The 25,157-nt window shown below is 51.6% G+C and overlaps 1 protein-coding gene across 1 annotated transcript in view; it reads left to right on the forward strand.

Annotated features, from left to right (window-relative positions):
• Positions 1 to 23,345, forward strand: part of SEC22A (SEC22 homolog A, vesicle trafficking protein) — a 41,627-nt gene extending 18,282 nt beyond the window's left edge. The window contains exons 3-7 of the mRNA XM_040358295.1: positions 2,946 to 3,109; positions 8,550 to 8,729; positions 14,933 to 15,051; positions 20,025 to 20,087; positions 22,552 to 23,345. Coding sequence (XP_040214229.1) covers positions 2,946 to 3,109; positions 8,550 to 8,729; positions 14,933 to 15,051; positions 20,025 to 20,087; positions 22,552 to 22,752 — 727 coding nt within the window. The 3' untranslated portion in view covers positions 22,753 to 23,345. The remainder of the gene's footprint in view (positions 1 to 2,945; positions 3,110 to 8,549; positions 8,730 to 14,932; positions 15,052 to 20,024; positions 20,088 to 22,551) is intronic.
• Positions 23,346 to 25,157: the final 1,812 nt, after the last annotated feature.

Genomic DNA, 25,157 nt, shown 5'->3' on the forward strand with positions numbered 1-25,157 from the left:
ACATGTTAATGGTTAAAACATGTAGTCCCAGATCCACAAAGAAGTTACGTCGGCGTATCTATTGATACGCCGCGTCACTTCTAGGATGCGCCGGCGTATCTTTGTTTTGTATCCACAAAACAAGATACGCCTGAATGTGAGCTAGATCCGACTGACGTACGTCTTAGTACGCCGTCGGATCTTCGGTGCATATTTACGCTGGCCGCTAGGTGGCGCTTCCGGTGATTTCCGCGTAGAGTATGCAAATTAGCTAGATACGCCGATTCTCAGAACGTACATCCGCCCAGCACATTTTTTTACGTCGTTTACGTAAGACTTTTTTTCAGCGTAACGTTACCCCTGCCTCATGAGGCGTACGCAATGTTAAGTATGGACGTCGGGACAGCGTCGAATTTTCCGTTGTTTGCGTAAAACGTTCGCGAATAGGGCTTTGCGTCGTTCACGTCGTCTAGGCATTGAGCGGGCGTAATTTAATTAGAAAATTCGACGTGATGCTGAGCATGCGCGCGCATGCGCCGTTCGAAAAAAGCGTAATTTACGTCGGGTCATGCTTAGTTTACATAAAACACGCCCCCCTGTTCCTCATTTGATTTAGGCGCGCTTACGCCGGCACATTTACGCTACGCCGCCGTAACTTTAGACGCAAGTGTTTTGTGAAAACAGCACTTGCCTCTCTAAGTTGCGGCGACGTAGCGCAACTACAATATGCTACGCCCGCTTAGAATTACGCCGATCTACGTGGATCTGGCCCGTAAACTTTAGCAAAGCTGAAACAGCCCCGCCCAGGGGGCGGTCCCTCTGGCCATAACCCCTCACACTACCTTTTTTTCTGCCTAGTAAAGGAGAAGGACCTGGCTCCCCTTGGTCATGAGGAACTTTTTGAATTTTTAAAGATTTCAGTTTATTTTATTTTTTTTGATCCTGAGATCTTCTATCAACTGCCGGCTTGGTGACACAGGCTGGATAATATAGATCCTTGTAGTCCGGCCAGCCTTAGCTACGCGCTGGGTCGGCCATTGCTCCAGAGGTGGGCTTTTTGCTCCAGGGCTCACATATGACCAGGCTGCTAGCTGTCTGTGTCACAGTGGGCCGTGGCCGACAGCTACTCCGTACTGCTCAGAAGTGGGTCTGTCAGGAACACACCAGCAGTCCTCGCAGGGACGGGTAAGTTCTTTTCCTCCTGTCTTGGCAGGATGGAACAGCTGGGCTTTCCTAGGGGGGGGTCGATTAGGGGGTCTCGTGTCCTCCCCCCTTTCCTCGCCTCTCGTCCCGTCCCTTCCCTCTTCTGTGACTGGCCTGGGATGTACCTGAGGGGTTGTTTTTCCTATCCTGGCTGGGGGCTGCGGGGTGTTCAGGGCCTGCTCTCTGTGTGGGTGGTCTGCCAAGGGGGGCCCTCAGCTCGGGGGCAGCTATTTTTTTCCGGCCTTCTCGTCCACCTCAGTGTCCTCTGCGCTGTTTTTTCTTTAAAACTGCGCCATTTTCTTGTGGCTATTGAATTGCGGCTGGCGGCCATTTTGTTGTAGCCGCACTGTGACGCAGGCAGTTACAGCGAGCGGCCATTTTCTAGAAGCTTGCGCTCTTTTTCCTGAGGCGGAGATCTTTCTGTGGTTTTCTACAGGTTTTGGCCTCTAGTGCTGGGGGGGACGGACTTTCTGAACGGCGCAAACAGCGCAGTTTTACCTCAGAGAGACTCAGACACACAAAGTGTAAAGGAGAGCGGACCGCAGCGCTGTGCAGTTTTTCTTGTCAGGGTGGTGAGTCCCCTGGGATACCCCTTTTGGTCAGTACAGCAAGGAGGGTGGGTCATCTTTCTTTTTTTGTGCACTTGTACCTTGACATTAGTCCCTGAGGGCTGTCAGGTGAGCGCGTCAGCATGGCGTCAGAAGCTGGCCGGATTAGATGGAATAATAAACTCTCCTCTCTAGACGTCATACGATCGTACCGCCGCACACACAGATGCTGAGCGAAGCATTTTTTGTGCTTTACAGTGAAATGGAAGCTCATGTTGGAAGTTGCGATCGATACATTGTACAATATTAATGCACATCCTATAGAGATGACCTCTCTGCATTCCTTAAAGGGGAACTCCACCTCATAGGGAGGATCAGTCCAGACCGTCACAAGGGTGTGATTACTACATACGCCGATTCACGAACGTACGTGCGCCCGTCGCAGTAAAGATACGCCGTTTCCGTAAGAGTTACACCGCGTAAAGATAAAGCTGCCCCCTAGGTGGCCTAGTCAATGTTAAGTATGGCCGTCGTTTCCGCGGCGAAATTTAAAATTTTTACGTCGTTTGCGTAAGTCGTCCGTGAATGGGGCTGGACGTCATTTACATTCACGCCAAAACCAATACGTCGTTGCGGCGTACTTTGGAGCAATGCACACTGGGATATGTACACGGACGGCGCATGCGCCGTTCGTAATTAAAGCGTCAATCCCGTCGGGTCACGAGTAATTTACATTAAACACGCCCCCCCCATCCTCATTTGAATTAGGCGCGCATACGCCGGCCCCATTTACGCTACGCCGCCGTAACTTAGGAGGCAAGTGCTTTGTGAATACTGGCCTTGCCTCGCTTACGGCGACGTAGCGTAAATAGGATACGTTACGCCGCCGGAAAGATGCGCCTGGCTACCTGAATCCAGCTAAGAATGTTTATATCAGTGGGGAGCCAACCGGCGTTTTAAACTGACGTATATTTACGTGGATTTGCCTGTCCGCGGCATTCTGCCGACGTAAATATACAGGAGCCGGTCCTTAAGTGGTTAAAGTAGTGGAGTGCTGAACAGCAAACAATGGCCTGGTCATGAAGGGGGGGGGTAAAACCTTCCGGGGGGGGGGTGAAGTGGGTTAAACACGTGCCTACCACGCCATTTATAAAGGTAAGTCTTGTAGGGGGCGGCGGCCTCGGGATTCAGATTCTCTGTCTTGTCTGTTTGCAGCTTCATCACCTCTTTGGGGGTGAGTTACATGACGCTTTGCTCCGACGCCTACCCCGGAGTCCTCGCCTTCTGCTTCCTGGACGAGCTGCAGAAAGAATTCATCACAACCTACGAGATGATTCACATCAACAGCGCCATCCGCCCCTACTCCTTCATCGAGTTTGGTGAGTTCCCTCCTCCTCCTCCTCATAGTACAGACACAGCGCCATCCGCCCCTACTCCTTCATCGAGTTTGGTGAGTTCCCTCCTCCTCCTCATAGTACAGACACAGCGCCATCCGCCCCTACTCCTTCATCGAGTTTGGTGAGTTCTCTCCTCCTCCTCCTCCTCATAGTACAGACACAGCGCCATCCGCCCCTACTCCTTCATCGAGTTTGGTGAGTTCCCTCCTCCTCCTCTTCCTCATAGTACAGACACAGCGCCATCCGCCCCTACTCCTTCATCGAGTTTGGTGAGTTTCCTCCTCCTCCTCATAGTACAGACACAGCGCCATCCGCCCCTACTCCTTCATCGAGTTTGGTGAGTTCCCTCCTCCTCCTCCTCATAGTACAGACACAGCGCCATCTGCCCCTACTCCTTCATCGAGTTTGGTGAGTTCCCTCCTCCTCCTCCTCCTCATAGTACAGACACAGCGCCATCCGCCCCTACTCCTTCATCGAGTTTGGTGAGTTCTCTCCTCCTCCTCCTCCTCCTCATAGTACAGACACAGCGCCATCCGCCCCTACTCCTTCATCGAGTTTGGTGAGTTCCCTCCTCCTCCTCCTCATAGTACAGACACAGCGCCATCCGCCCCTACTCCTTCATCGAGTTTGGTGAGTTCCCTCCTCCTCCTCCTCATAGTACAGACACAGCGCCATCCGCCCCTACTCCTTCATCGAGTTTGGTGAGTTCCCTCCTCCTCCTCATAGTACAGACACAGCGCCATCCGCCCCTACTCCTTCATCGAGTTTGGTGAGTTCCCTCCTCCTCCTCCTCATAGTACAGACACAGCGCCATCCGCCCCTACTCCTTCATCGAGTTTGGTGAGTTCCCTCCTCCTCCTCATAGTACAGACACAGCGCCATCCGCCCCTACTCCTTCATCGAGTTTGGTGAGTTCCCTCCTCCTCTTCATAGTACAGACACAGCGCCATCCGCCCCTACTCCTTCATCGAGTTTGGTGAGTTCCCTCCTCCTCCTCCTCCTCATAGTACAGACACAGCGCCATCCGCCCCTACTCCTTCATCGAGTTTGGTGAGTTCCCTCCTCCTCCTCATAGTACAGACACAGCGCCATCCGCCCCTACTCCTTCATCGAGTTTGGTGAGTTCCCTCCTCCTCCTCCTCATAGTACAGACACAGCGCCATCCGCCCCTACTCCTTCATCGAGTTTGGTGAGTTCCCTCCTCCTCATAGTACAGACACAGCGCCATCCGCCCCTACTCCTTCATCGAGTTTGGTGAGTTCCCTCCTCCTCCTCATAGTACAGACACAGCGCCATCCGCCCCTACTCCTTCATCGAATTCGGTGAGTTCCCTCCTCCTCCTCCTCATAGTACAGACACAGCGCCATCCGCCCCTACTCCTTCATCGAGTTTGGTGAGTTCCCTCCTCCTCCTCATAGTACAGACACAGCGCCATCCGCCCCTACTCCTTCATCGAGTTTGGTGAGTTCCCTCCTCCTCCTCCTCATAGTACAGACACAGCGCCATCCGCCCCTACTCCATCGAGTTTGGTGAGTTCCCTCCTCCTCATAGTACAGACACAGCGCCATCCGCCCCTACTCCTTCATCGAGTTTGGTGAGTTCCCTCCTCCTCCTCATAGTACAGACACAGCGCCATCCGCCCCTACTCCTTCATCGAGTTTGGTGAGTTCCCTCCTCCTCCTCCTCCTCATAGTACAGACACAGCGCCATCCGCCCCTACTCCTTCATCGAGTTTGGTGAGTTCCCTCCTCCTCCTCCTCATAGTACAGACACAGCGCCATCCGCCCCTACTCCTTCATCGAGTTTGGTGAGTTCCCTCCTCCTCCTCCTCCTCATAGTACAAACACAGCGCCATCCGCCCCTACTCCTTCATCGAGTTTGGTGAGTTCCCTCCTCCTCCTCCCCATAGTACAGACACAGCGCCATCCGCCCCTACTCCTTCATCGAATTCGGTGAGTTCTCTCCTCCTCCTCCTCCTCATAGTACAGACACAGCGCCATCCGCCCCTACTCCTTCATCGAATTCGGTGAGTTCCCTCCTCCTCCTCATAGTACAGACACAGCGCCATCCGCCCCTACTCCTTCATCGAATTCGGTGAGTTCCCTCCTCCTCCTCATAGTACAGACACAGCGCCATCCGCCCCTACTCCTTCATCGAATTCGGTGAGTTCCCTCCTCCTCCTCCTCCTCATAGTACAGACACAGCGCCATCCGCCCCTACTCCTTCATCAAATTCGGTGAGTTCCCTCCTCCTCCTCCTACAGACACAGCGCCATCCGCCCCTACTCCTTCATCGAGTTTGGTGAGTTCCCTCCTCATAGTACAGACACAGCGCCATCCGCCCCTACTCCTTCATCGAGTTTGGTGAGTTCCCTCCTCCTCCTCATAGTACAGACACAGCGCCATCCGCCCCTACTCCTTCATCGAATTCGGTGAGTTCTCTCCTCCTCCTCATAGTACAGACACAGCGCCATCCGCCCCTACTCCTTCATCGAATTCGGTGAGTTCTCTCCTCCGCTTCCTCTTCATAGTACAGACACACCAACTACTGGGGGGGGGGATGGGTTCTGATCAGTCACTGGCAGCCTGAAGATTTCTCACTGATCTTTTATCTATTTATCATTTCCTGACAACTAAAAGAAAAATGGTGACAGGGGAGGGACCTCCAACTGATTGACAGCCTTAGCCCCTTCCCTCCTCCCCCCCCCTGTTCTATTCCCCCCCCCTTCCTTTCCCTCCCCTCCCCCCTCTTCCCTTCTCTTTTCTTCCCTTCTCTTTTCTTCCCTTCCCTTCCTTTCCCTCCCTTTCTCTTCCCTCCCCTTCCTGTCTCTTCCCTTCCATCCCTTTCTCTTCCCCTCCCTTTCCCTTCCCTCCCTTTCTCTTGCCCTCCCTTTCCCTCCCCTTCCCATCTCTCCCCCTCCCTCCCCATCTCTCCCCCTCCCTCCCTTTCCCTCCCCTCCCTTTCTCTTCCCCTCCCTTTCCCTTCTTTTCCTTTCCCTCCCCTCCCTTTCTCTTCCCTCCCCAATGCTCACCTTCCCTTCTCTTCCCTTTCCTCCCTTTCCCTTCCCTCCATTTCTCTTCCCCTCCCTTTCCCTTCCCTTTCTTTCCCTCCCCTTCCCATCTCTCCCCCACCCGTCTTCCCTTCCCTTCTCTTCCCTTCTCTTTTGGTTTATTGAATAAATGTAAAAAAGGTAAATAGAGGCACACAAAGCATGTGTGGTGCACCTCGTCCTTCTGCCACACTGGTCAGGAGTTCGGGAGATTGAGAGATACAGAGTAACATTGTTTATAAACATCGTTCAGACAGGAGATAGAGAGATACAAAGTGACATTGTCTCCGGTCTGATCAATGTTTATAAACAATGTTACTTTGTATCTCTCATTTTCCCGTTTGACCAATGTTTATAAACTGCGTTACTTTGTTTATAAACATTGTTCAGACCAGAGATAGAGAAATACATAGTAGCATTGTTTTTCAAATATTAATCAAGCGGGAGATGGAGAGATACAAAGTAACATTGTTTATAAACATTGATCAGACAGGATCTCTCTATGTCCTGTCTGATCAATGTTTATAAACAATGTTACTTTGTATCTCTTGATCTACTGTCTGAACAATGTTTATTAAAAAAATGTTACTTTGTATCTCCAGAGGGAGGAAATAAATCCTAATGACCCTTTGCTTGTTGTGCCCTTCCTAAGTGACACTTGTAGGATTAGTGCGTGGCTCTGCGCTCCCTGTCTTGGATTGGTGGTGCGTGGCTCAACGCTCCCCGTCTTGGATTGGTGGTGTGCGGCTCTGCGCTCCCTGTCTTGGATTGGTGGTTCTTGGCTCGGCGCTCCCCGTCTTGGATTGGTGGTGCGTGGCTCGGCACTCCTCGTCTTGGATTGGTGGTTCTTGGCTCGGCGCTCCCCGTCTTGGATTGGTGGTTCTTGGCTCGGCACTCCCCGTCTTGGATTGGTGGTGCGTGGCTCGGCGCTCCCCGTCTTGGATTTGTGGTGCGTGGCTTGGTGTTCCCCGTCTTGGATTGGTGGTTCTTGGCTCGGCACTCCCCGTCTTGGATTGGTGGTTCTTGGCTCGGCGCTCCCCGTCTTGGATTGGTGGTGCGTGGCTCGGCACTCCTCGTCTTGGATTGGTGGTGCGTGGCTCAGCGCTCCCCGTCTTGGATTGGTGGTTCTTGGCTCGGCGCTCCCCGTCTTGGATTGGTGGTGCGTGGCTCGGCGCTCCCCGTCTTGGATTGGTGGTGCGTGGCTCGGCGCTCCCGGTCTTGGATTGGTGGTGCGTGGCTCGGCGCTCCCCGTCTTGGATTGGTGGTGCGTGGCTCGGCGCCCCCCGTCTTGGATTGGTGGTGCGTGGCTCGGCGCTCCCGGTCTTGGATTGGTGGTGCGTGGCTCGGCGCTCCCCGTCTTGGATTGGTGGTGCGTGGCTCGGCGCTCCCCGTCTTGGATTGGTGGTGCGTGGCTCGGCGCTCCCCGTCTTGGATTGGTGGTGCGTGGCTCGGCGCTCCCCGTCTTGGATTGGTGGTGCGTGGCTCGGCGCTCCCCGTCTTTGATTGGTGGTGCGTGGCTCGGCGCTCCCCGTCTTGGATTGGTGGTGCGTGGCTCGGCGCTCCCTGTCTTGGATTGGTGGTGCGTGGCTCGGCGCTCCCTGTCTTGGATTGGTGGTGCGTGGCTCGGCGCTCCCCGTCTTGGATTGGTGGTGCATGGCTCGGCGCTCCCCGTCTTGGATTGGTGGGGCGTGGCTCGGCGCTCCCCGTCTTGGATTGGTGGTGCGCGGCTCGGCGCTCCCGGTCTTGGATTGGTGGTGTGCGGCTCGGCGCTCCCCGTCTTGGATCGGTGGTGCGTGGCTCGGCGCTCCCGGTCTTGGATCGGTGGTGCGTGGCTCGGCGCCCCCTGTCTTGGATTGGTGGTGCGTGGCTCGGCGCTCCCCGTCTTGGATTGGTGGTGCGTGGCTCGGCGCTCCCCGTCTTCGGTACTCGGCGTCCCGGACGCGCCTTTGTGCCCAGACACAGCCGGCTCTCTATTCTTAGAGCTCTATTTAGTGACATTTTGCTGCTCAGATGAAATGTTTGTGGCGTGATTTAGCGGGCGGGCGCTGACACCTCATAAAACGGATGACTCTTCCCCGATGGAGCGCCGGCGGCCTTTTTATTGGTAACAAACTGCGAAGTGAGTCCAATAAATAGCGAGCCGGGTAACAAGCGGCTGCAAATTATAGAGGCGGCTGGCTGATAAGTAAGGCGTTTAGAAGAAGGTAAATTACTTTGTGCTGCAGGAAGATGACCGGGTGATAAACAGCGCGCCCATCGGAACGCCGCCGACAGGGCGCAGCGCGGATAATATAAGACGCGCACAGCCGGAAAAAGGTGGGCGTAATTTAATGAAAGAGGACATTTCCTAATGCGTTTCATCTCCTTCGACAGATAATTTCATACAGAAGACGAAGCAGCGATTCAATAACCCGCGCTCGCTCTCCACCAAGATGAATCTCGCCGACATGCAGACGGAGATCCGCCTGCGCCCACCCTACCAGGTATCACCGCAGGAGCTGGACATGGAGAATGGCGTCCGCCATCGGAAAGATCTGGAATATAAAGGAATGGGTAAGGACGTCCACTCACTGGTAACGCCCCATATCGGGGGATGAGGTGTTCATAGGGGCCCGGGGCCCTCCAGCCATACACAGTCCTCGTTCAGATGGGTGTACTACAGCGAACTTCCATGAGAGGGCAGTGTTTGCCCCCCCCCCCCCCCCAGGGGCATTTACAGGTGTTCCAGGCATCCCCATGCAGGCAGTCCTATTCATGTCAATTGGAACGCAGTGACTACACAGAAAAATTTGGTGGGTGCGGGGCCCCGAACGCACATTGGGGTAGATTCATAGAGCAATTGCGCCTGTGTAACCATAGTTACGCAGCGCAATTGCTTACTTGCCCCGGCGTATCGAATGCTCCTGATTCAGGAACCTCGTTACGCCGACTGCAGCCTAAGCTATGACTAGCATAAGGCTCCTTATGCCCGCATATCTTAGGCTGCATTCTTACGCAGGCCGCTAGGTGGCGTTCCTGTAGTGGTCAGCGTATAGTATGCAAATTGCATACTTACGCTGATTCGCAACACTACGCGAGCCCTGCGTACGCAGTTTACGTCATTTGCGTACGTCGGTTTTAGCGTAAGGCTGCCCCTGCTGCGTATACCCGTCGTTCCCGCGCCGCGAAATTTGAAATTTACGTCGTTTGCGTAAGTGAATCGTGAATGGCGCTGGACGCCATTCACGTTCACTTTGAAGCAAATGACGTCCTTGCGACGTCATTTACCGCAATGCACGTCGGGAAAGTTTCCTGACGGAGCATGCGCACTACGCTCAGCGCGGGAACGCGAGTAATTTAAATGATCCACGCCCCCTACGGGTATTACGCCGGGTATTTTGCCGGAGTGCCCACGCAATTTACTGAGCTACTGCTCCGTGAATCAAGGGTAGCGCAGATAATTTGCAGGGGCGCAGGGCAAAAACGGTGCCCTGCGCCTCCGTAAAAACTGCGCAAATCTACCTGAATCTACCCCATTGTCTGCATTCAGGGCCCTGCACCCGCACTTGCATGGATGTCAGATATGGAGCACCAGCTGCGTCCCAACTGAAATGAACGGAACTGCCTGTATTGGGGATGCAGGGGTACACCTGTGCAAGCATAGCCCTCTCACTTTAGTACACTGCATATAGATTCAAAAGACAGGGGGCGCCACCATCTAAGTGTAGACTTTATTACCAGCACATGTAGAAATTAAACATGCACTCACATATTAAAATAGATAAAAGGAATCTCTGGTAGTTTTGTGGGCATCTGCAGAGTGCACCAGGGAAGCGGACAGGTATTGCAGAGTTCGCCAGGGAAGAGGCCAGATATTGCAGAGCAGCGGCTGTAGAACCTTTGCAGAGTTCGCTAGGGAACCTGTAAGGTAATGCAGAGCAGCGCATGGAAGTGGCTGTGGAACCTATGCAGAGCTTGCCAGGGAAGTGGCCAGGTATTGCAGAGCAGCACGTGGAAGCGGCTGTGGAACCTATGCAGAGTTTGCAAGGGAAGCGGCCAGGTATTGCAGATCAGCGGCTGTAGAACCTATGCAGAGTTTGCCAGGGAACCTGTAAGGTATTGCAGAGCAGCACATGGAAGCGGCTGTGGAACCTGTGCAGAGTTTGCTAGGGAAGCGGCCAGGTCAGGGGCGTAACTAGAAATCACAGGGCCCCATAGCAAAATGTTGTATGGGGCCCCCCCCCCCCCCCCCCGGATTTACTTCCTTTGCCGCCCCAAGGCCGGGTCCTTCAATGACGCCCCCCCCCCCCCCCCACCCAAAAAAAACGAAAAGTCCCCCAACCCTGAAAGCGCACGGAAAAATCATACGGGTGGACCTACATATAAAATGGATAAGGATTGAGGGGTGAGCTGTGTATGGGGGAATTTAGGGGTGATCTGTGTACGGTGTGCAGGATTTAGGGGTGATCTGTGCACATGCAAGTACCCTCCTTCCCAAGTACAGAGCTCTCCTCTGCCCAGATTAGTTTGGAGCCCACCCTCCATCAATACACATTCCTCAGGCATCAACCCCCCTTCTTCCCCCTTTCAGTAGTGAGCATTCCGGTCACCCAACTAACATCAGAGATGGGCTGCAGAAGAGAAGCTGTAACTCACTGCATGTCCATGGGGCATAGGGTGACCATGTGTCGGATTGCCCGGGACAGTCCCGCATTTTGCAGGTCTGTCCCGGGCACCTTCTTTCCAGGACAATACAGTGTCCCGCAATGAAACTGACACAGCCGTCCTTCGGGCCAATCTGATGACCCCAAAAAAAGCCGCCACATCACCGCTTTACTCACTGACGGTACTTGCCCTGGCCGGGGATGCCTGGAGGAGCACAGTCCCCGCCCCCTTCTTGTGATTGGAGAAATCATAAATCCCGCCTGATTTTTGGGAGGGGGGTGTCCCTGAATGGTAGTTTGGAAATGTGGTCACCCTAGTGGAGCAGCTCCTGCCTGTGTACACCCCCCACCCCTCCCCTCTCTGCTTTCACATAGAGATAGATAGACACTGTGTTTTGTAGAGCAGAGAGGGTTCTAAACGGCTGTCGGGAGGAGAGCGCTGTCACTTGTAAATACAGCAGCGCTTCTGTATTGACAAGCGACAGTAGAGAGGATTTTTTCACCCCTGTGTTGCCGCAGCGCCCAGGGCTGCTGTTAGAAATCACGGGGCCCCGTACAGCCTACCTGACAGGGCCCCCCTAAAAAAATATCAAAACAAATATTTTTGCTAACAATACACCACAAAAATCATTTTTAACATACACAAGCACAAAAAAAACGTATAAACTTACAGGGGAACTGGGCTAAATATACAACAGGAAAGACAATTCCCCTCTTCCTTCCCCATCAGAGTTTCTGTCTCTCTTCTGGTGCTTTGCAGGGGTTAAAGAAGGATCCCGAGGTGGGGCATCTTACTACTGCTGCTTGTGCGGGTGGGATGTGTACTGCGCCAATCACATGGGATGAATAGGAGAAGAGGGTCAGCAGGGATTGGCGCAGTACACAGTACACATCTCACCCACACAAGCAGCAGTAGTAAGATGCTCCACCTCGGGGTTCTTCCTTAAGCCCTAAAAAAAAAATGGGGTGGGAATGAGAACCATGGGGTAGGGGAGAAAAAGGGGGGGGTAAAAGTGGGGGTGGGTATGAGATGGGGCAGATAGATCGCTGTCAAGGAGACTGGAGAGGGATAATCAGAGATGGGCATGGGGCATACTCTCAGCTGGTAATAAATAGCCATAGTATAAAAAGTAAATCGGCTGTCTGGCAGGAAGGGGAGATGGAGTGATCTCCATTGCCTAGTAAAGAAACAGTGTTGGGGGTGTGCAAGGTGGGGGGGGGGGGGTTCCAGACATTTGTAATGTTTGTAGATCCTGGGGGACACACACACACACCTGTGAAGGTAAAGTGTCTGCAGGGAAAAGTCAGGGAGGGGAGGGGGAGAGATAACAAGCATCGGAGAGGAGCAGTGTGACAGGCAAAGATGAATGGATCTGTGTGAGGACGACAGGGAGCAGGACGGCCAGATAGTGTCTGAGGAGGGGAGGAAGATGCCAGGGAGAGAGAGCATTGCAGACACAGCCAGATAACAGAACTGACCTGTACACTGTAGCAGAAGAGAGCCAACGTGAGGAGACCGCTTACCACTGCTGCCCGAACCTGCTGGGAGGAAACTTCAAAGGCCCCCCATGCACCTAGGACCCCTGGGCAGTTCACAGAGGTGCCTGTGCATTAAGGCAGGCAAGCCCTCCCCCGCTCTCACAGTGTCCTGACGAATCCCCCAGCTTTCAGGGAGAGGAAAGCAGGCAGCGCTGGGGGGAGACCAGGCACCTATAGGACATAGAGGATCACATGTGGCTAGAACAGGGAGGCAGATCAGTGCGCTGTGACAGAAATATTGCCGACAGGAGGGAGAGAAACACAGCATCGGTTCTGTAACTGTCACAGCGCACCGATCTGCCTCCCCATCGGCGGGCCCCACTCGGCTGCGGGCCCCATAGCGCCTGCGTGGGTCGCTATGGCGGTAGTTCCGCCACTGGGCCAGGTATTGCAGAGCAGCACGTGGAAGCGGCTGTGGAACCTATGCAGAGTTTGCTAGGGAAGCGGCCAGGTATTGCAGAGCAGCGGCTGTAGAACCTTTGCAGAGTTTGCCAGGGAAGCGGTAAGGTATTGCAGAGCAGCACATGGAAGCGGCTGTGGAACCTACGCAGAGTTCGCCAGGGAAGCGATGTCCCCCCCCCCCCCCCTAAGGATCTGACGTCATTCAGCTCCCGTGCTCTGCAGGGATCCCTTTCTTCTTTGTTCCTCATTGCTTGTTACAAAACTGTTTTCCCCGAGTAATGTCCTTATTATAAACATCGTCCTTATTATAAACATTGTCCTCTAGCTGTTGAAGTGAGCAGTGGTTGGCGTGACGCGGGGGCCCGTCTCGTGTTGTTGCTCCTGGCTGCGCAGGCCCCCCCCCCCCCCCCGGCCTGTATCTACACCTCATTACCTCCATTGTTCCAATCTTTCCACCCCAGTGATTTAGACAAAGAGTTTTCTTCCGCTTGGCTTCCTCGCCCTCACGGAGGCGACGGTGACAACATGCGCTGTCTGCCATTCTTTTCCTTTCTCTTCATTATCATTGATTTCCACGCCTGTGACTCCAACGGATCTGTGTCACCCGACAACCAATCGCCTCCGAGAATAACCTCAGCGAGGGCGCCACACCAGAAATAAAAACAAACAAGGAGCCGGCGTGTCAAGTGTAGTGAAGAGAGTAAAAGGCAAACGAATAGCAACTCACTGTGGAGTAACCATAAGATCACTCGAATGTAGGATAATCCGCCTTGGGATCCCACCCTGGCCAGGTCAGAGATCTTGTAGCCCAGTAGATCCCTGGCAGCTGGCCAACCTTGTAGTCCCACAGGTCCCTGGCAGCATGAATCTCACGTTCCTCCCCATCCGATCACTGCTTGAGAAAGGAGCGTGATGCTCTGAAACGCGTAGGCACGCCTCCTGGAGACTGAAACAGGAAGTGCTGGCAAACGCCCTGGCCAGCGGAAACCTTGTAGCCCAATAGATCCCTGGCAGCTACCCAGCCAGACCATGTAGTCTGACAGGTCCCTGGTAGCATGAATCTCATGTCCCTCCCCATCCGATCACTGCTTGAGAAAGGAGCGTGATGCTCTGAAACGCGTAGGCACGCCTCCTGCAGACTGGAACAGGAAGCTCTCGAAAACACGCTGGCCGGTGGAGATCTTGTAGCCCAATAGATCCCTGGCAGATCATTTAGTCCCACGGGTCCCTGGCTGCATGAATCTCACGTTCCTCTCCATCCGATCACTGCTTGAGAAAGGAGCGTGTTGCTCTGAAATGCGTAGGCATGCCTCCTGGCGGCTGGAACAGGAAGTACTGGCAACCACCCTGGCTGGTGGAGATCTTGTAGTCCCATCAATCCATGGCAGCTGCCCAGCCAGATCTTGTAGTCCCATGGGTCCCTGGCAGCATGAATCTCGCATTCCTCCCCATCCAATCACTGCTTGAGAAAGGAGCGCAATGCTCCGAAACGCGTAGGCACGCCTCCTGGATACTGTAACAGGAAGCGCTGGCAACCACCCTGGCCAGCGGAGATCTTGTAGCCCAATAGATCCCTGGCAGCACGAATCTCATGTTCCCCCCTATCCGATCACTGCTTGAGAAAGGAGCATGATGCTCTGAAACGCGTAGGCACGCCTCCTGGTGACTGGAACAGGAAGTGCTGGCAACCACCCTGGAGGTGGAGATCTTGTAGCCCAATAGATCACTGGCAGCTGCCCAGCCAGACCTTGTAGTCCCACGGGTCCCTGGCAGCATGACTCTCACATTCCTCCCCAGCCAATCACTGCTTGAGAAAGGAGCGTGATGCTCTGAAACATGTAGCCACGCCCCTTGTGCATTCCAGGGTGATTTCCAGCGCTTCCTGTTCCCGTCTCCAGCGCCTCTCTATGACTTGGCCGCTATAGTAGTGGCCCTGAGCCCAGGAGTGCTTCCCCCCCCCCTATCTGCAGTGGAATCTTCCATTCGAGTGATCTCCATTGAGTTGCTATTTGTTTTGTTTTTTCTTTCATTTTTGCTACAATTAGCTGGCGCCCCCTCCTTGTTTGTTTTGATTACTACAAATGTGATTAATTTATAATAAAAAGGACTCTTTCTTTCTTTTTGTCATACACGTCACCTGACTTGTCTCTGTTCCCCCCCCCCCCCCCCCAGTTCCTCACCAACGCCTGGAGCCGGTCACAATGACGGGGATCATCTCCTGCCTGCTCAGCCTGCTGTGCGCCGGTCTCAATCTCATCCGTGGCTTCCATGCACTGGAGAGCCTGCTGCAGGTACAGTACATGTCCCTCGTGTGTCCTGTGTTGTGGGATTCGAATCATTCTGGAGCAAAGGCAACCACGGGCAGATGTGTGCTGTACCATCTCCCACCCAAAAAAAAAAATACTTTTATAAGTGTCCGTTGCATTAAACCAGGGGTGTCCAAACTTTTTTCAAAGAGGGCCAGATTTGATGAAGTGAACATGGCGAGGGCCGACCATTTTGGAATGGCGCCAAACTTCAGTACTTAAAAATCTCCATAGGCGTCGCTTAATTTTTTATTACAGGTTACCAGTTTAGAGTTACAGAGGAGGTCTAGTGCGAGAATTGGCAGTCTAACGCACACGGCGATACCTCACATGTGTGGTTTGAACGCCGTTTACATATGTGGGCGGGACTTAAGTGTGTGTTCGCTTCTGGGCGCGAGCTACTGGGGATAGGGGCGTTTATTTTACTTAATTTATTTTATTTTTTCACTATTTTTTTTTTTTGATCACTTTTATTCCTATTACAAGGAATGTAAACATCCCTTGTAATAGGAATGGTTTGTGACAGGTACTCTTTATGGAGAGAGGCGGGGTCAATAAGACCTCCCCCTCCCCCCCCCACATCTCTCCTCCAGGCTGGAAAGCTTGAGATCGTGGAAAAAAAATCACGGATCTCATGCTTTCTGCCGCGATTGCGGCTTTGTTTACATTCCGGTACCCAGGCGTGACGTCATAACATCGCGCCCGGGCCGCCGACGATCATAGAGATGACTGGTGACCCCCAGCGCTGCCTCGGTGGGAACAGGGATGGGGCGGGACGAGTGCCGTCAGATTACATACAGGAGAATCTCCTGTTTACTCGGCGGCCTCTTTAAAAGGAAGTCCCTTCTTTGGGGCTGCCATTGGAGGACTGTTCTGTCTATCATAGGAGGCGGGACTTTGTATTAAAGAGGCCGCCGAGTAAACAGGAGATTCTCCTGTATGTAATCTGTTGGCGTTCGTCCCCTCCGAGGCTGCAGATGGGCATCGATCAGGCTGTACTGATGGCAATGGTGAGGCTGAATTCATGGCAATGGTGAGGCTGCATTCATGGCAATGGTGAGGCTGAATTCATGGCAATGGAGAGGCTGAATTCATGGCAATGGAGAGGCTGAATTCATGGCAATGGTGAGGCTGCTTTCATGGCAATGGTGAGGCTGCAGATGGGCATCGATCAGGCTGTACTGATGGCAATGGAGAGGCTGAATTCATGGCAATGGTGAGGCCGCTTTCATGGCAATGGTGAGGCTGCAGATGGGCACTGATTAGGCTGCATTCATGGTTGTTGATAAATTTGATATATAAATAACATGCCCAAGCTCATCCTCAGTCCTGACCGGGGCTCAGGGATTCGTTGGGGCCACAAAAGATATATATCCAAATAACACGCCCAAGCTCATCGTCACCACACACAGCCACAAAGGCGGGAGAATTCTTGTTGGGCCGTGTATTAGTTGCTCAGACGAACACAGACAGAATTTTAATGGTTTAAAGAATGTCAGGCAAAATGGTCGGCCCTCATGCATGTTCACTTCATCAAATCTGGCCCTCTTTGAAAAAAGTTTGGACGCCCCTGATATAAGGGATCGATAGACACTATGAAGGGTATAAAGGAGCTACAGACACTATGGAGGGTATAAGGGAGTGACAGACACTATGAAGGGTGTAAGGGAGCTACAGACACTATGAAGGGCATAAGGGAGCTACAGACACTATGAAGGGCATAAGGGAGCTACAGACACTATGAAGGGCATAAGGGAGCTACAGACACTATGAAGGGTATAAGGGAGCTACAGACACTATGAAGGGTATAAGGGAGCTACAGACACTATGAAGGGTGTAAGGGAGCTACAGACACTATGAAGGGTATAAGGGAGCTACAGACCCTATGAAGGGTATAAGGGAGCTACAGACACTATGAAGGGTGTAAGGGAGCTACAGACCCTATGAAGGGTATAAGGGAGCTACAGACACTATGAAGGGTGTAAGGGAGGGATAGACACTATGAAGGGTGTAAGGGAGCTACAGACCCTATGAAGGGTGTAAGGGAGCTACAGACCCTATGAAGGGTGTAAGGGAGCTACAGACCCTATGAAGGGTGTAAGGGAGCTACAGACACTATGAAGGGTGTAAGGGAGCTACAGACCCTATGAAGGGTGTAAGGGAGGGACAGACCCTATGAAGGGTGTAAGGGAGGGACAGACCCTATGAATGGTATAAGGGAGGGACAGACACTATGAAGGGTATAAGGGAGGGACAGACCCTATGAAGGGTATAAGGGAGGGACAGATCTGACCATTACACCTGGCACTATATGGCCAAAGGTTCATGAACCTCCAATGACTTCAGATGTCTCCAGTGAAGGGTCCCGGTGATCCTCCATCATACAAAGACATTGTAGACAATTGTGCTCTTCCAACCTGGTGGTAACAGTTTGGTGAAGACCTTTCTCTGTTCCACCATGACTGTCCCTCCTGTGTACAAAGCCAGCTCCATAGAGACAGGGATGAAAAGTTTGGTGTGGAGGGACTCGAGTGTCCCGTACAAAGCCCGGATCACATCCCTACTGAACACCTCTGGGGTGAATTGGAACGCTGATGGTGAGCCTGGTCTTTTTTTGTTGGTGCCCAACGTGAGGCCCAACACGTGAGCCAGGTCTTCTCATCCAACATCAGTACCTGACCTCACAAATGGGCGCAAATTCCCACAGACACCCTCCAAAATCGAATGGAAAGCCTCAGAAGAGTGGAGGGTGTTCCCGCCACAAAGGAGGGTAAATCTGTATTGATTACCATTGGGGGAAACTCCATTGGGGGCCGAGGCTCTAGAAACGCCAAGCTCGCTATTCTGGGAATTTAATGAAAGGGGTCGCTCACTTGAAGCATGATTAGTACACCCAGGGCCGCCATCAGGGGGGTACAGGCAGTTACACCTGTAAGGGGCCCGGATGGCAACCTCCTTTAAAAAATATATATATATATATTTTTTTAGGGTTCCGGAGGCCCACAGGGCCCCAGATGGCAACCCCCCCCCCCCTTTTTTTTATTTATTTTTTATAAAAAAAATATATTTTTTTAAATATATTTTTATTAAAGGGCCAATTTTTATTTTATTTTTTTAGAGGTCTGGAGGTCCCCAGGTTCCCTGTTGACAACCCCCCCCCCTTTTTTTTTTATAAATGTTTATTTTTTTATTTTTGATTATATATTTTTTTATATAAATGTTTTTTTTTTTTTTTTTTTTTTTTTATATATATTTTTTTTATTAAAGGGCCCAGAGGTTTCTTTTTTTAATTTTTATTAAAGGGGCCAGAGGTCCCGGATGGCAACCCCCCTTTTTTTGTAATTTCTTTTCATAAAAAAAAAAAATATATATTAAAGGGCCCAGAGGTCCCCAGGGCCCCAGATGGCAACCCCCCTTTTAAAAAAAAAAAATTATATATTTTTTATTTATTTTTATTAAAGGGCCCAGAGGTCCCCAGGGCCCCGGATGGCTACCCCCCTTTTTTAGATTTTTCTTTATTTCTTCTTTTTTTATTGTTAAGGCCCCCCCCGCTTCTCAGTTCAGGATTTCAGGCGGCACCCCCCCCCCCCCCCCCGGTTCTCTGCTCCAGGGGGCCCATGCCTGAAGCTGTGTAAGGGGCCCCATTATTCCTGAGTCCTGAGTACACCTGTCAGGTATAGACTGAGGAGCTGCAGGTTCCAGCGGGGCCACATGTGGCTCCTTTACAGTGAATTTGCAGCCTACAGCCAATGAAATGTGTCCTTGTGTAATCCCGCAGGATCTGTCTTCATACATTGGCTCCCGTGTCCTTCCATGATACAGATTATACATCCTGGCTGAGCAGAGGTTAACGTTACGCCAAGGTTTTCTGGAAATCAGCGCACGCGGTTCTCACACTGAGCGCTGCGCACACCTGCCAGTTCATTGTGCCTCTAATGAACCAATTAAATATGGTGACAAGCGCAGGCAGTTGCGTGCGGTAATGAGCGGCGCTACACGGTCATTAGCCAGCAGGACACGCTCAGTCCCACGCTGATGTATGTGTGATTATACACCGGAGCGCACGCCGCCTCACCCTCTTTATATGGAAGTCTGAAGAAGACAGATTATCTTGCGACGGTGCCAGAGCTCCCCCTCCTGGACAAACGCTGACACTGTCATCTATCCCATTCCATTTCCTATATTTGTTGTTTCGTGCGCCGCAAAATTGAAAAGTAAGAAAACGCGTAAGTTGGGGATTGAGGTCAGACAGGTGGTGTTAGGGCCGAGATAAAGAAATGATGCGCTAAAAAGAAACATGTTTAAAATGTGAACAGGACAGCCAACCCCTGGTCGCTAATGTGACGGGCGACCCCGGTTGGTAGCGTGACGGGCGACCCCTGGTCGGCAATGTGACCCCCGATTGGTAGCATGACGGGTGACCCCTGGTTGGTAATGTGACCCCTGATCGGTAGCATGGCGGGCGACCCCTGGTCAGTGACATGACAGGCGAGCCCTGGTCAGTGACGTGACGGGCAAGCCCTGGTCGATGATGGGCGACCCCTGGTCGGTAACGTAATGGGCGACCCCTGGTCGGTAACGTAATGGGCGACCCCTGGTCGGTAACGTGACGGGCGACCCCGGTCGGTAGCGTGACAGGCGACTCCTGGTCAGTAATGTGACCCCTGATCGGTAGCGTGACGGGTGACCCCAGGTCGGTAATGTTACCTCTGATTGGTAGCGTGATGGGAAACTCCTGGTCATTAATGTGACCCCTGATTGGTAGCACGACGGGCGACCCCCAGGTTGGTAATGTGACGGGCGACCCCCAGGTTGGTAATGTGACGGGCGACCCCTGGTCAGTGACGTGACAGGCGAGCCCAGGTCGACAAAGGCGACCCCTGGTCGGTGACGGGCGACCAATGATCAATAACCGTTTTACAGACCGCTGTCAATAACATTGATTTTATGTATTCCAGAGCGATGATGATGTCAGTTGTATTATCGCCTTCTTCCTGGGAACTGTCGCCTGCCTCTACCAGGTAAGTGATTGCCGCCTCCACCTCAGTCCAACAATGAGGTGTATTTATGAAGATGGACTCTTTTACTTCTTAAAGCGGTTGTTTAACATCCCCCCCCCAAAAATTTTTTTTTTATACACCTTTAAGGCAAAAGGCATAATGAGCTAGTATGCATGCTCATTATGAAATACTTGCCTTAGAACGAGGCGTCGGTATCTCACCTGGCCCACGCCGAGGGAGCTGACATGTTGCCAATGGTGTCAATGGGTGGAGTAGTGCCCCATAATTGGTGTCAGTGGGAGGAATAGTGCCCCATAATTGGTGTCAGTGGTTGGAATAGTGTCCCATCATTGGTATCAGTGGGAGAAGTAGTGCCCCATCTTTGGTGTCAATGGGTGGAGTAGTGCCCCATAATTGGTGTCAGTGGGAGAAGTAGTGCCCCATCTCTCGTGTCAATGGGAGGAATAGTGCCCCATCTCTGGTGTCAATGGGTGGAGTAGTGCCCCATAATTGGTGTCAGTGGGAGAATCAGTTCCCTATCTCTGGGGTCAGTGGGAGGAATAGTACCTTATTGTTGGTGTCAGTGGAAGGAATAGAGCCCCAAGGGCCAGATAAAGGCAAGCAAAGGGCCACATTCGGCCCACAGGCTGCAGTTTGGAGTCCCCTGTTCTACAGTATTGCTGCCCCAGGAACACGGTCAGCGCCTTGCTTATAGGGCTCTTGTATTTGGACACACAAACCCCCCCATCCATTCTGAACTCTCTTCCCTGAGTACCCCACTGGGGACCCCCTCACTTGGCGGATCACGTGCCTGGGAGATAATGCGCAGATAGCATGCGTTCTACAGGCGGCCTCCTGGTGACTCAGAACTCCGCTCGGGGGGATTGCTCTTCCCGTGTGTCCTGTCCTGACACTGCACCCTCTCATCTCACTCCGGGCCCCTCTCAGGAATGCACCACACAGCCTTGGCCCCTGTGTCTGAATTCTTCCAGAAATTCTGCACTTCTAGAACCTTCGGCTTCCAGAGGCCAGAAACTCTACACATTGTCTCTCCCCCCTGATCCCGTCCAGGGCTCAGAGGCGGAGCCTCCGTTACCGGAGGATATTATGGAGGAAAAGAATGAAGGACATTGATTTTGTAGTGAAGAGAGGAGAGGATTTTTCTTCTCCTGCATCTTAGGAACCTGAAGGTTTGGCTTCCTGCCAATCGCTCTCTACTGTGGAAACGCTGATTGATGGAGAGAGAACTAGTCCTTGCCGAGCTGCACCTGACTCTCCACAGTCTGAACAAGCCCCCCGTGGGCATGAAGAGGCTTTTCACACACACACTGATCGATTGTGCACTTAACCACTTGAGGACCGCCACACGCAGATATACGTCTGCAGAATGGTACGGCTGAGCACAAGGGCGTGCAGGTACTGTAATAGACTCAATTCCAGGATACATGTTCTATTCTGCCGCTGAGCCGAATTCATGATGCTTCTGCTTGCATGTTCACATCATCATGAATTTGGCTCAGCGGCAGAATAGAACATGTCTCCTGGAATTGAGTCTATTACAGTACCTGTACGTTCTTGTGCCCAGCCGTGCTATTCTGCAGACGTATATCTGTGTGCGGCGGTCCTCAAGTGGTTAAGTGCACAATCGACGCTGCAGTCTCCAACAGAAAAAGGAAGGAACTTTATTCAAATCACACGTCCCCTTTAAGAGCCCAGCCGTGGGTCACGCAGCGCGGCGCGCTCTCGACCCGGTCCTCTTCTCAGTGACCGTCCCCGAGGGAGCAGCGCACCCGATCGCCACCGGTGTCCCGCGATCGGGTCACAGAGCTGAAGAACAGGGAGAGGCAAGTGAAAACAAACCTCTCCCTGTGCTTCCTAGTGTGGCTGTCACTGATCGTCTGTTCCCTGTGTTACTGACGACGATCAGTGATGTCACACGTCCAGCCACGCCCCCCCCCCCCCCCCACAGTCAGAACACTACCTTAGGGCACACTTAACCCTTACAGCGCCCCCTCCTGGTTAGCCCCTTTACTGCCAGTGTAATGTTTACAGTAATCAGTGCATTTTTATAGCACTGATCGCTGTAAAAATGACAACGGTCCCAAAATAGCGTCAAAGGTGTCCGATGTGTCCTCCGTAATGTCGCAGTCACGATAAAAATCACAGATCACCTCCATTACTAGAAAAACAAAAAATATTAATAAAAATGCAATAAAACTATCCCCTATTTGGTAGACGCTAGAAATTTGGCGCAAAACCAATCAGTAAACGCTTATTGCGATTTATTTTTATTTACTTTTTTACGTAAAATATGTAGAATACGTATCGGACTAAACTGAGGAAAAAAAAAAAATTTTATATCTTTTTTTAGGGGATATTTATTATAGCAAAAAGTAAAAAATATTAAATTTTTTTCAAAATTTTCGCTGTATTTTTGTTGATACGGACCCCCCTCACCCCTCCCTCTCTGTATTCTGTCTTCCAGTGTTACCTCTTTGTATACGGCACAAGTTGGCGCAACATGAAATCTTTTTTGGCGTTTGGACTGATCTGTCTGTGTAATTTGTATCTGCATGAACTGCGCAATGTGTGGCAGCTTTTCTTCCACGTGACGGTCGGGGCCGTCACCACCCTCCAGATCCGACTGAGGCAGCCGCAGAGCAAGTCCCCCGACTACAACGTCTGATTCTTCCAACAACGCCCATTCCTGGATTTGGTTCCGTTTTGCCTGTTTTTATGTTTTTTTTTTTTCCTCCTTGGCCTCTCCCGGTGACAGCCGAGTCCTGGACACAGCAGAGAGGGGATACAGTCCTGGACACAGCAGAGAGGGGATACAGTCCTGGACACAGCAGAGAGGGGATACAGTCCTGGACACAGCAGAGAGGGGATACAGTCCTGGACACAGCAGAGAGGGGATACAGTCCTGGACACAGCAGAGAGGGGATACAGTCCTGGACACAGCAGAGAGGGGATACAGTCCTGGACACAGCAGAGAGGGGATACAGTCCTGGACACAGCAGAGAGGGGATACAGTCCTGGACACAGCAGAGAGGGGATACAGTCCTGGACACAGCAGAGAGGGGATACAGTCCTGGACACAGCAGAGAGGGGATACAGTCCTGGACACAGCAGAGAGGGGATACAGTCCTGGACACAGCAGAGAGGGGATATATTGGGAGCAGGGATGGTGTATATTATATTCTGTTGGCACCCTGATTTTATTGCCTTTGTAAGGCAGTTTTATTGCATTTCTAACTAATAAAAGCCATTCTGTACAGATCTTGTTTTCTTGTGGAATTCTTGAGGGAAATGATAAATGTATTTACATTGGAACCTCGGATTACGAGGATAATCCGTTCCAGGAGAACGCTCGTAATCCAAAGTATTCGCATATCAATGCGAGTTTCCCCATAGAAGTCAATGGAAACGAAAATAAATCAATGGCATGCAATACTGCATGTGGCCAGAGGTGGGGGGGGGGGCGACAGAGAGCCTCGTAAACAGCCAAAAAGGCCTGAGGACAGCTCAGCTGACCTCGGGGACAGTGTATTTCCGTGTCTTTCCAAGCATTTCCGGCTCTGGCGCCCCCCCTCACCTCAGGCCAAACGCGGTACTGCACGCCGCTTTGGCCTGAATCCTGCTCGTTTTGCGAGACAACACTCACAAACCGAATTAGGATTTTAAAAAATACAGCGCTCCTTAATCCTCCGCAATCCGAGGTTCTACTGTATATGGCACCAACATATTCTGCAGCGGGTTTAGAGGAACATGTAAAGTAGAACTGATGGCAAAACTTTTGTGTTTCTATTTTGGATAGATTATAGGAGGGGTATAGCTTCTGTGGGGGTTTTTTCCCCCTTCTGTGTCAAATTGGGGAGATTTCCCTTCACTTCCTGTCCAGGAGGTGAGATGAAATAACTCCAAAGCAAGGAACATCCTTGGTAGTCACCAGAACTAATGTCCCCCATTGGGTGGACTCTCATTTTGGGATTTTCCCCTATATAGATCTTTATATCACTAGAGGGGTCACCAGAAGGAGGTCCTGATCCCTCTATATAGATCCTTATATCACTAGAGGGATCACCAGGGGGAGGAAGGAGGTCCTGATTCCTCTATATAGATCTTTATATCACTAGAGGGATCACCAGCAGGAGGAAGGAGGTCCTGATTCCTCTATATAGATCTTTATATCACTAGAGGGGTCACCAGAAGGAGGTCCTGATCCCTCTATATAGATCCTTATATCACTAGAGGGATCACCAGGGGGAGGAAGGAGGTCCTGATTCCTCTATATAGATCTTTATATCACTAGAGGGATCACCAGCAGGAGGAAGGAGGTCCTGATTCCTCTATATAGATCTTTATATCACTAGAGGGATCACCAGCAGGAGGAAGGAGGTCCTGATTCCTCTATATAGATCTTTATAGAACTAGAGGGGTCTTCATCAGGAGGAAGGAGGTCCTGATTCCTCTATATAGATCTTTATATCACTAGAGGGGTCACCAGCAGGAGGAAGGAGGTCCTGATCCCTCTATATAGATCTTTATATCACTAGAGGGGTCTTCATCAGGAGGAAGGAGGTCCTGATTCCTCTATATAGATCTTTATATCACTAGAGGGGTCTTCATCAGGAGGATGGAGGTCCTGATTTCTCTATATAGATCTTTATTTTACTAGAGGGGTCTTCATCAGGAGGAAGGAGGTCCTGATTTCTCTATATAGATCTTTATATCACTAGAGGGGTCTTCATCAGGAGGAAGGAGGTCCTGATTTCTCTATATAGATCTTTATATCACTAGAGGGGTCTTCATCAGGAGGAAGGAGGTCCTGATTCTTCTATATAGATCTTTATATCACTAGAGGGGTCTTCATCAGGGGGAAGGAGGTCCTGATTCCTCTATATAGATCTTTATAACATAACTTAAATCTGCTACAAAGTAAATAAATAAATACAGATGAAGTCCTAACAGAAAGTCATAGAGTTCATAGAAATCCAGTGTCAGAGAAATCTTGCTGTGTGATAATGATTGCTCCACCAAACAATTTGAGGAACGACACCCAAAGTGCTGAGGATTTATCTCGCTTTGGCA

This window comes from Rana temporaria, chromosome 6 (genome assembly GCF_905171775.1).
Source record: "Rana temporaria chromosome 6, aRanTem1.1, whole genome shotgun sequence".
Taxonomy (NCBI): domain Eukaryota; kingdom Metazoa; phylum Chordata; class Amphibia; order Anura; family Ranidae; genus Rana; species Rana temporaria.